The following is a 12,833-nucleotide window of genomic DNA, read 5'->3' on the forward strand; positions in this document are numbered from 1 at the left end:
TGCAAAGGACAACTCCCCTTATAAATGGTGAATATATCAATCTACTAATAGAGAATTTATGCATGAATATATGGATACATATTTTTGTTATGAAGTTTCTCTATATACAGTACAATTTTCAATTTTTACACAAGAACTATAGAATGTCTGTTAAGATATATATATGTATATATATGTATTTGTATACCCACACACACACACACACATATAATGTCTGTTAAGGTATTATATATATACATATATACATATACATACACATATATATATAAACACAAATATATATATATTTGTTTATATTTCCTTATATTCTAAACTGTTATTTCATGTTTGTCATAAGTCACTTATCTCCCTTTTAAAAGTCTGGCTTTTAAGGTATGTTGTTACTTCTATGAAAAAGTAATAAGATATTTATATAGTTCCTTTAGCAACATCCCATAATTTCCCATAAGTGCCCTCATGATGTATGTCTATCTTCACACCATTCATGGATACTACATTACATGTCTCTATGTCCCTCGGGACCAGTTCAGACTTTCGTGTTTACAGTACAAACTCTTTGAAGTGTTTGTTTCTGAATTATTGTCATCAAAGTGATTTCGAATTTTTAATACATATGGGATCTGGGGAGCAAGTCTTTGAGTTTTTCTTCAGCATATTCACAATCCCAGGCTCTCAATTTTTGGAGGATCGAGACTTTATGCATGTGCTTGTGTTAGCTATGTCTTATCTAAGTTGACGGGGAATCAAAATTAAAAACTTATTTGTAATCTTGTGAAAGATAAGATAAATATGTAATTCAGTTGTGAATAGTATCTGTCTAAAAATGAATTAAAATTAACTAATACCTAATTTGTTTTAGATATTCACTTTTGCCCCTATATGCATGGCACGTATTCCAAGAACTGTAAGACTTCCCAGAACCACAGTGCCAAGTTCCATGCAACCAGTGTTTTCAGTAGACTTCTATATGCATCGATTACTGCACAAATCATGTGCAGTGGTGAACTAACAACTAACAATTTAGAACAAGTCCAGCAGTTTTCTAAAATCCGATTATAAAAATATACTCTTTAGTCTCCAAAACATTTTATTTCAAATTACTCTCATTCCTCTGACTAAATATCCCAGAGGCTGAACCACGCTTGGCTCTGGCAAATAGAAATCATGGGAAACAAATACATGAATAAGTGGGTGGGGTGACACAATGTATAGGATATACTTTTTATAGCCTCTTTTCATTTAAAAATCATTTATCATCTTAAAAGAGGACTGGCAAATTGATATTAACTACAGTTTTTTGCACTGGCAAATTCACTTTAACTACAGATTTTTGCACCATATTTTATGTATTTTATTTATTTCATTTAAAAGAAACAATTTTTGCATTTTTTTAATCTCCCCAGATAACATACATCTGTATTGCTGGCTGGTGTAATGTATGGGAGGGATAAAGATGAAATGGAAACATCTTCCTCTTCTGGTCATGGTATCTCTCCTCACTCTATCAAGAAAGCATCTCCTTCTGGCCCAGCTTATTCCAGGTAAGTAGGATGCTTTTGTTTCATCAATGCTAAATCGTTTTGGGGTTTTGGTTTTTTTTTTTTTTTGCTTTTAAAATAATTTTTTATCATATGTGTCCTAAACAAGATGTCTTCATGTTCTGTGTATCTTATATGTCTGTGTGAGTGATTGCTTTAGAGTATGTATGTGTTTAAAAGTTTCAGGATAGAAGTGACCATTTGAATATATACATAGTCTTTCAAAAAAAGCCTACAGGAAGCACTTATTGTTGATAAAGCATAGAGTTATAGTATTTACGTGAATTGGGTGCTGGAAGAACAATTACAGAAGAGAAAGATGTTCAATACATGAGAGGAGAGAGAGACAGAGAGAGAAAGAGGGAGATGGAGAGAGGGAGAGGGAGAGGGAGAGGGAGAGGGAGACTGCTTGTGGACGTTGTACATCGTGGTGCGGAGCCTAGTGCGCACCACGATGTACAACGTCCACAAGCAGAAGATAAAGAAAGAGGGAGAGAGGGAGAGGGAGAGGGAGAGGGAGAGGGAGAGGGAGAGGGAGAAACACAAGGCTTTCTTACATGGAAGACCTAAGAAAAGGGCCATAAATGTAGAATGAAAATAGAACTGACTATCCAGGTGAACAGTGTCAGATTGTAACTGTAATATGATGCCTGCCTTGCTTCTATAGCCACCAATTGTTGTGGTTGAATTTAGAACACTGTCTTTGAATACATAATTTTGTTAATGAAATTAAAATAGTAGCTTTGTAAAATACCTTAACTGTACTATTTGGTTGAATATTAAGCAACTTCAAAGTTATGGTATAAAAAGACCATATGTCTAGAAAAAGACATTGATATCATATATTTTTCTTAAGTAAAACAATTTGGAAAACAATTGTTAACTTTAGTCTATTTAATGCAATGCCCTTAGTCACAGTATTTGTAAAAGTTTCATATGCAATGTGTTATAAAAAAGTATGAAGTTTCTTTTTGTTTTTGTAAACTTATGATATGTGCATAGTTTATTACGCATTTCTATACACAAACTAAGGAGTCAGAAAAATTTCAATGACATCAAAGTCTTCCAATGCTGGGTAAAAAGTGACATTTAAGCTAGAAGATTAAACAGGTTGTAAATTAATAAGATTTTTGGTAATACTATATCCATTGTATTAAAATGTACAGTAATTTAAGAATATTTGTGCTGGATTGTTCAAACATACTGAAAATTTCACACAATTGTAGTTTGATATATTCTTAAGTTTTCCATTCTTGCTATTGATCTATTGAATATGGATAAACATTGGACATGAGCTATCAAACTTTAATAGGAAATAATTTGACACATCTTCAAATACTGGAAAAGTATCATAAATAAGAAGTGGTCTTATTGTCATGAAAATATTGAGAAAGAAAGATGAAGTTTCATCTGTAGTTATACATATATCACAGAGATTATCCACAGAGATTATCTTATCATTATCCATAAAGTCCAAAGCTAATTAATAATTTTCATGTAAACAAATTTGTTCATGATTAGCTAATAAGACCATTAAACTGTCAAATGGAGATTGAACAATCTTATACACACACACACACTAGAGGCTAATAGTACACAACAATGATTACAGTTCTATATTGTATTAAGGAAATTCAAGTTTTTTAATATTAGATATTATATAATTTCTAAGAAAACATTAACAAAAACATTCTTTTACAAAACTCATAAAAAGTCTGTGTTTACAATAAAACACTTAAAGCTGCAGAGAGTTTAAAATACACAAACATACTGTCCAGCATAATATCTGTCTCATCATAAATGAGAGAGGTTGCTTATCAATTAAAGATGTAGCAAAGATGTTGGTTACAGGGGCTTATTTTAAGGCAGCTTCTTCACTCAAGGAAACAGGGGTACCTATGAATGTAATCCACACAGCTAAAAATGACTATTTTTTTGTCAAGATCATAGAGTTCAAAATTATTTCAAAGTAATTTGTCTGTCAAAAGAAATATGCTCTTAGCTTTTCAAAGGGCCCCCTGCAGAGCAGTAGTCATTTTGATAACTGCCTCTGCTATGAGCTCTGGGTTCAGGATAAGGAGGTTAGATGATCTACTGAAAGGACTCCTCATCTTTAGGCTGATGCCCCCTCATTAATGTGGCATGAAGTGAAGAACAGATCTTGCTGATTTTCTGGCTTTATTATGTTTTTAAAGCCCTGGATCTGGAATCATTAGCATATCTCCAAGGGAACAAATGGGGAGGGGGTGATTTTAAAAATCAAACATCCATATCTTTGAAAGTGAGTAGTTTCTAATTCAAGAAATTGCTTCCACTTTCCTTTAAGTTAATAAGTGAAATATTTCAATAGTGACATAAATAAAAATGTCTTAACTGTTTTTAAAGCAATACGAGGTATATATTCTTAGGCCTAGATTTAGCAAGCTATCAGCATACGTACCTAACTAAGGAAGATATATTAAAATTAATTAGAAAAGTACAATTAAATACATTCCCCAAATAGAAGTTATTTGAATTCTCTCCAATAACATGGATTCGGCTTATTTAGTTGTTATTCAGTACTAATATTCCATTTGAATACAAAGTTTGGAGTTGATAAGTTAGTAGTTTATTCATTTTTTTGACTTCCTATATGTGATTGATACCTTTTGAATTCTTTATTAGGCTTTACAATATTATATACAAAGTATTGTTGTGGAGGACCTATGTCATAAACATAAATTATTTGTATAAAAAGATAATGGGAGACTCTTGTTGAAAAGGAGTGAATAAGGTTTAAGGGAAAGAGATTCATGCAGTAAATTCTTAAACTCTTCAGGATGCTCCAAAATTTTAGTTTATTTTACTTTATTAGAATGGACTACCTACCTCCTCTTCATTAAAGCATTGGCAGACATTGGTTTGATGAGTTTTTCATGTATAATTTGTACATAAAATGTGCATAAATCAGTCTAGGTTATCTCTTGAAGCACATTAAGCCTTAGCGACATTACGTGTTCCTTTCTTTGCTGGTAACGTAGAAGTTTACAGATTCCCAATCTTTACATTTTAAAGATGAACCTTAATTGCAACAGATGTCAAAAAGAAGAAAAGACAAGTGTAAAATGAGATATTTTTAAATTACATAACTTACCTATGGTGAAAATGAACGTGAAAATGCTCAGTTTATAGTTTACATGGCAAGCTTTGCCATGGGAAAGCACAAAGAAAAGCCTACAAGGTTCTATTTGTGTCTGCATGCATGAGACAATCCACTTCGGAGTCAAGCGTGATTTATTCTTTTTACTCTTCATTCTGTGAGTGTGCGGCTGTGTTGTCCTTCATTAGTGATGCAGGTGCTGACAGGGTTATTTCCCTTGCCCTGGCTCATGTCAACAGCCTTGAGTGTGAGATTTTCTGAAATGATTAACTACCTCCCCTCCTCACCCGTCTGTTCTCCGACACATCAGTACCTTGGTATTATACCCCAAGGATGGTAATTGGGAGGAACTAAGTGTTATCACTGTCTGAATGGTCCCTGTAATTGTAACAGTGCAGAAAGGAAGACTTTTTATAAAATACAAGAAATCATATTTTGTCTTTATACCCCCTGTTTATTCTTAATTCTTATGCTGGAGTTTACCTATGAAAAACCGATTTTCTGTTGATATTCAAAATTAGATAAGTCATTTAAATATCTCTTATATACTTACTATTTTAAAAGTAAAACATTTTATGGGATCAACAGACAACAAAAACACTAAGTACTTCTTTTGGGACCTTTAAAAATAATTTTATACATATTAATCCAGAAGAAAAATTTTCTCGAAAGTTTTCATTGACTTCAATGATAGAGTAACCACGCTAAATAACTAATAAATGTGGCCATTCGGAAACCTATGGAGATTACATAGTTCTATGAACTTTCATTGTTTTATATTTTTAACTGCCCTACCAATTTAGAATCGATCAGCAAATGTTTTGATCAACAAAGTTAGTTTCTTTTTTTTCTTATAACAGTATATCTTAAATTAAAATGCTGAGCCTACGTGGAGCCTGTAAAATCATGTAGCAAGAGAGATATCCTGAGCAGAACTATTGGTGTTTTAGATCATAATGCAAGCATCCCTATAATTGGAAAGGTTTGTCGCTGTACTGTTTCATGGGCAAAAATCAGAAATAAAGAATCTGTTACAGAATGCACAGTTTTACAAGCATCTAGTGAATTCAAATCATTGTTTGAACATAGGAAAATTTTAAAAAATCATCAATTTAGCCACAGTTTGAGCTAATGTTAAAAGTATATTAAATGCACTTAAAATATATTTGCTATATCTGACGATCTTATGTTAACAAATGAGGGAAAGCTATCATCAAATACTCAGATTTATGACTTGCTAAATAATTACGTGTTTTTAATTGGTTTGGGGGAAGTTGGAATATTCATATTTCTCATGATGAATCATCTTCCTAGCATTACATAGGGCTATGTAAATACCCTGTAGGAAAGAATGCCTTGCTCCAGAATAAGTATTCCCATGCTTTAATTTCCATTTTATACAAGTTTAGATAGTTGTGTCTCAAAAATCTCAATTGTTAATAGTGATATTTTATTTTGAAATCATTAATATGCTTACCAGTGTTACTTCTGTGACCCTCCCTATACCTGTACTGATATATTTGTCTTTCGTATTTGATACTTAATACTACCAGATAATTCCTAATTGTAAAACATTTTTAAAATCATCATAGTAATAAAATCACATTTTCATTTGTATTCAAGATAGATTCTAGATGACTCTTGTGTGATTTTTATTTTGCCCTAATGTAATTATTTTCTGCCTTCTCGTTTGAAATGCAATCCCAACCGTTTGACTACATCAAAACAAAATATTAGAATTGCTTTTCATTATCTGAAATTAAGTTTTATAAAGAAATAAATTCATACTTTTATGAATACTTTTTAATTTATATGAACAAAAGAGTCACCCTAAGACTTGTTTCTTGCAAGAAATTTGGGGGGCTGGAGAGATAACTCAGCGATTAAGAGCACTGATTGCTCTTCTGAAAGCACCTGAGTTCAAATCCCAGCAAACACGTGGTGGCTCACAACAATCCATAATGAGATCTGACTCCTTCTGGTGTGTCTGAAGACAACTACAGTGTACTCACATATAACAAAAAATAAATCTTAAAAAAAAAGAAGAAAAAAAGAAATTTGGGAACATTTCTATAGTAAATGTTCCCACATTTACTATAGAAAACATCAGGCCCCCTTTTCATCACTTAATTTTTCCAGTTTAGAGGCATGGCATAAGCCCAATACATAATTTTAGATTAGTAACTCAGGAAAAATAATACAAGATAACTAAAAGTATAATAACCATAAAAAGTAAAACAAAAACCTATGGCAAGAATCAAACCAGAATGATAAACAAGATTGTTAGCTAATGAAAACCACATGAAGAGGACTACTGCTGTACTTCCAATTGTACATAGCCAGGTGTTTGCTGGAGTCCAGAACGTCTCAAATGAGGTTCAGGAAACGTCACGGAGCATGCGGACAATATGGCAGGAACAATAAAAGCTCTGAAAAGTTCACCACTCATTAAGTGCCTATTTAGGGCCTCATAATTTGATAGAGGTTTTAGCTTTAGAGTATTTGTACAGAGGTGGGAAGTTGCAATTGGAGGACGAATATAGGGTCTTGCCAAAGGACAATGTTTTGTGTATAAGGCATCGTGCTCATTTTACAGACTGTTCTTCAATTCTCTGTTTCCTTAATATTCACCAGGATAAAGCTTTATTTGCATGACTACATATTGAAGAAGTTTTGCAAATGTAACCAATAATCTAAAATTGTGCATTGTGAAAACATTCTAGACGATGCGGAGAGGCTCACCCTGCGGTTCCAATTAATAAGATGTTAAATTTTAAGAACAGGAGAAACAAGAATATTATACTAATTAAAATAATGATACAAGGGGGGGAGTTTATACTCTTCAGTAGTACAACAACTGGTAAGTTGTCCACCCATAGTAAGCCCACTATGCCTATGAAACTCGCCCTAGTTAAAACTTAGTGGGAGTGTGCATGTGCACACACACATGCATGCATAGAAACACAATAAATCAAGAAGGCAGATGATATACTAATTTTCATATTTTATTGATTCAATAATGTTTTGTTCAATAGTGGTTACTTATAAGATTGGTCTGTAACTTTGTGGGAAGCAGTGTGAAGGATATAAGAATACCTTTGAATTGAAATTTCACATAAAGTATAATATTAAATTTTAATTTACAACTTATTTTATAATCATTATAAATTGTGAGAATAATAGACCTGATAATAAACTCCCAAATGTATTCAATTGTGTTCCTGATACCTAAAACCTATAGAAATTTCTTATTGAAGGCCTATTTCAAATTTATGAAGAAGTAGAAATCATGGTGAACAATTCATTTTGATTAAATAATAGAGATGAAAAAGGAGACTAAATTTATAATATATTTTGAGATAGGTTTTCCAAAGAATTGAGTGATACTGAAAAGTGAGATAACGAGAAGAAAACTGTCAAGTATGATCCATAGACAGTGTCTTCCAATGATAAAGCAAACCCTGAATCCCTTGGAATGATTGGACTTAGTACAAATTATCATTAAATGTTCATCACGTGAGTACTCAAAAATTTCAGAATGAAACAGCACGTAACTATATGGTTGTGGAGTCAGTACTTGGCTTGCAGATTTTGATAAACTCACTTTTCTCATGAGCTAAAATACTCTTTTTATTCACCATGCCCACATTTGCATATATCAACTTATGTGAAGAATTTGCCCTTAGCTTTGTATCAATATATATAGTAATAGCCTTTGTCATACATGCCATGGGCAAGGACATTCAAAAAGGATAATTTTATAAGAGCTGTACACTAAAGGCTGAGAAAATACATGAAAGATATTAACTTTTAGTGTAATTCTGACACTCAAGAATTCTGCTTTGTATTATATAATATATAGAAATTCTTCTTTTAGTTTATCTGATTATTATATTCCATGCATAATGCAGTGAGGAAAACATGTACGTATTTTGAACATTATCAAGAACCAGAAAGTCTCTCCTTGTGAGTATCCTGTTTGGAAGAACAAATACAAAACAGAATAACCAGTGCTTGTGACTTCCTGGCACCCATCCTTCAGGTGAAGCTGAGCTCTAAATAACTAGAGAAATTGCCAGCTGTACTTTAATTATGAATGGCTTTATTAGCCTTGGTTTTCTAGTGTAAAGCTTTATTTAATTGTTTGAGTAGATGGATGCAAACTAAAAGAGTTAGCCTAAAGACCCTCAATGCAAAAACTTGTATTAGCAATCTGCCTCAGAGCACAGGCACATTCTGTCTGATGACATGGCCTTGGTGATGAGACTGTTTGCAAAACCCCATGTGCCACACAGTCTCCCTAATTAAGCCATCAGAATTCATCGCAGCAAGTGGAGTGCCTCATATGGACTGGGATAAGTAATTTTTGTTTTTCTATTGCTTGGTTAATAGAAAAAGGCGCTATCCTAGATTATGAGTGATAGAGTCTATATGGTACAGCTGTTGTAATTATGCCCGAGGACTGAGAAAGTTGGTGGTGGAAAAGCTCTCTATTTGCCTTGGACATTGTCATTACTTCAGTCAACTGCTTGTTCCTTGGTTTCATTGAGACTCCATTTATTCTGCTTTCTTTTGTTACTTGACTCTATTCTCTATCCAAATGCAAGTGCCCTTTGTTGTATAAACAGACATGCTTCTGCCAAAGCTTCACGTGGGAGAATTGCTTTAAAATTGGTTCTCTTTATTTCTTCAATATTTCATGAAATACAAATTTTGTTTTGTACTGCTGAGATATGAAAAACATATTCATAACTTGACTTGAGAAAAAGACAAATTGCTGTTTGTCTTGGGTATATAAAATGATGTTAAAGCACTCTGTCTCAAATATTGAAGTGTTTGAAATATATTAGCATACATAATACATCATATTATATCTATCTATTTTCATAGATATTTACGTATGTGCACATATACATTAAACACTTTGTACAGCTAACATCTAAAAACTTCAGCAAGAAAATGCTATGTCATAAAAATAAGATAACCTGCATTATGACATAATATTTTCATGGGCATTGTTAATAGAAGTTTTAGATTTACAAGGTAAGGTAATAGGTTGAGGTGACACTTAAATACAAAAACCTGTTAAAAATAAAAATATACAATGCATATTCTTACTAATATCCTTTCAACTTTACTGTAATTTCTCACTTTATCTAGTTTTTCTCAAAACTCCCTGACCTTTAAGATGTCTTCCTATATGGCCCACATTTTTCCCCTCTTGAGGTTTTATACTTTTCTCCTATAATGTATAAATACCAATTCATAAGCATCTACTAACTAAAACCAGATGCTATTTTCCATTTAATAATTTGTATAACTGATATAACATTATTCAAATGAACAGAATTTAACCAATTAAAACTGTGTTGTCAGGATTCATAATTACATGTTGTTGTTGTTGTTGTTGTTTGTTGTTGTTGCTGTTGTTATGGTTGTTGTGAAATTTGCTGATTAGCCTTGAACTTGTGTTTTAGACCAGGCTGGTCTTAAATTCACTTAGAGATCAACCTGGCTCGGCCTCCCAAGTTTTGAGATTAAAAGAATATGGCACCATAATCAGTCTATAATTACAAATTTCTATAAAAAATTGTGACTGTGAATTAAACCTTAAAGCACTGTCTTAAAGAACATTCCATACAATGCTGTTATCAGCTAATGTCTACTTGCTTTGAAGTTTCTTTCAGATCTCAGACAAGGTTCTTGAATTTGGTGTAATGCATCCTAGTCCTTCCTTTAGATAGTTTTTTTTTTCAATATATTTTTTATTAGGTATTTTCCTCAATTACATTTCCAATGCTATCCCAAAAGTACCCCATACCCTCCCCCCCACTTCCCTACCCACCCATTCCCATTTTTTGGCCCTGGCGTTCCCCTGTACTGGGGCATATAAAGTTTGCGTGTCCAATGGGCCTCTCTTTCCAGTGATGGCCAACTAGGCCATCTTCTGATTCATATGCAGCTAGAGACAAGAGCTCCAGGGTACTGGTTAGTTCATAATGTTGTTCCACCTATAGGGTTGCAGATCTCTTTAGCTCCTTGGATACTTTCTCTAGCTCCTCCATTGGGAGCCCTGTGATCCATCCAATAGCTGACTGTGAGCATCCACTTATGTGTTTGCTAGGCCCCGGCCTATGAGAGCATTTATTTTCTTCTCTGAAATCGTATCATCTTTGCTTGAATACTTTCTTTTCTGTTTCATAAGAAGGTATCCATCTAAGACCTGTCTTCCAGTATTAAATGTCCTATTGTGACTGTCAAATCTACACCTGAAATTTTTTTCTTTTAGTTTGAAATAACACCACTATTTAGTATCACAGCTAATTATACATACTATAGAATTTTATCCATTATTCTGGAATCACAAAAAGACTTTTAAAGGGCACATAAGCCAATTTGTATATTTCCAAGTGCACATAGCTCAACTGCTATGACGCTGTAACTATGACCAGGAAATTACCTCACAGTCATTGACAATGACATCCAAATTGCTGCCTGACTTATGGCCACCATATGATGCTGTCAACTATAATAATCCAGGTTCAAAACATTTTAAATTTTGACATGTATAGAATGAAACTTAGCTGACATAGCCCTCATTTTCCTCAACACTATTTATGTAAGAACAAGCAGTTAAAATAGGTAACTGTTAAGTAAATATGTTGTCAATTTCAGAAAAAACATAATTTTAATAATAATATCAACATGATTATATTTTATCCATTTATTAGATCACTTTTTTCATGCTTTAATATTTAGAAAATTGCTTGTAAAAATAAAGAAGCCCATATACTTAGGGTTATGTTAATATCAAACCACTGATACATCTTAGAAGTTTTACAGCACTGAGTGGATATTACGGTTATTTATCATGTAGCGGTAAATCTGCTTACATAAAAATGCTTTGGAGGAGAAATTATAACTTCAGATACCCAAATTGTATCCACAAGTTTATTTACTCCAAGTAATATCAGCTTAATAACAAAAACTTTTATCATAATTTATTTTAAAAGTATTCAAACACAGTTATTAGAAAAAAGTATAGTTGTTACGTTTTCATTAATTAATGTATATATAAATGTATGGGGGCTAGAGAGACGTCTCAGCTGTTAAAAGCACTGACTGCTCTTCCACAAGTCCTGAGCTCAATTCCCAGCAAACCACATGGTAGCTCACAATCACCTGTAATGGAACCTGATTCCCTCTACAGTGTGTACTCATAAAAATAAAATAAATAAATATTAAAAAAATATTGCTAATGATTGTCAGAAGTTAATCTCACTACTTAACCAACAAACAACATATCCATTGATAATATTTCCTCAGTCAGAGGCACAGAGAAAGCTCAGCAGATAAGAGCACAGGTTACTGTTAGAGAGGATTCATGTTTGGTTGCTAACAACCACATCGTTGCTCATAACTCTGTTTGGCTGCAGTTCCAGAAATTCAACACTCCTCTTCTTGTTTCTGGTGGACATACAGCTATGTAGGCAAACATTCATATACATATACATATACACACACATACGTGTGTGTGTGTGTGTGTGTATTCTTTAAATAGTCCGTATTGACTGAAATGGTTTGCTGACGCAGTATGACATCTTAAAGCATTTATTTGACTAATAAATACTATTATCATGTAAGTCTCATTGGGTTTTTCAACTAAGATTTGTAATATGACAAAGTTTAGATTTGTAAAGAATTACCCAGCTGCACACGTACCATATTGCATCTGCAGAAGCAATGAACGATAGGTTTGTTTCTCAATTTATCTTTTCTGTGTTTAGATTTAAGCTGTTCTCTAATGTTTATATAATAGCATCTCATTGTATCTCTAATCTAATGTGTGTATAATAGCATCTTGTTGGCTTTATCATATTTTCTTAACAACATGTAATGTTTATGTGCTTATTGTCTATATCACTGTTTTGGAGAACTGTATGTACAGATATTGTACATATTTTTTTCTTACGGAAAATATCTTTATTTTCACTGTAGAAAATAACTGCAATTGGAGAAAGAGAAATTGTTTTCAAAATATAATAAAAACCATGTCTAAATCCTCCACTTTTATTATGTGTACATCAGCTCTCATTGTTGCTAGAACAGAGAAACATATAGCTTTTGGAGGGGCAGGCATAATTTTTTAATGTTGT

The 12,833-nt window shown here is 32.8% G+C and overlaps 1 protein-coding gene across 2 annotated transcripts in view; it reads left to right on the forward strand.

Moving 5' to 3' along the window:
- The window catches only part of Robo1 (roundabout guidance receptor 1), a 997,918-nt gene that overhangs the window by 109,290 nt on the left and 875,795 nt on the right, over positions 1-12,833 (forward strand). For both annotated transcript variants that reach the window (XM_029470374.1, XM_029470376.1), the window contains exon 2: positions 1,404-1,541. In XM_029470374.1, the coding sequence (XP_029326234.1) occupies positions 1,439-1,541 (103 nt within the window). In that variant the 5' untranslated portion in view covers positions 1,404-1,438. The remainder of the gene's footprint in view (positions 1-1,403; positions 1,542-12,833) is intronic.

This window comes from Mus caroli, chromosome 16 (genome assembly GCF_900094665.2).
Source record: "Mus caroli chromosome 16, CAROLI_EIJ_v1.1, whole genome shotgun sequence".
NCBI lineage: Eukaryota > Metazoa > Chordata > Mammalia > Rodentia > Muridae > Mus > Mus caroli.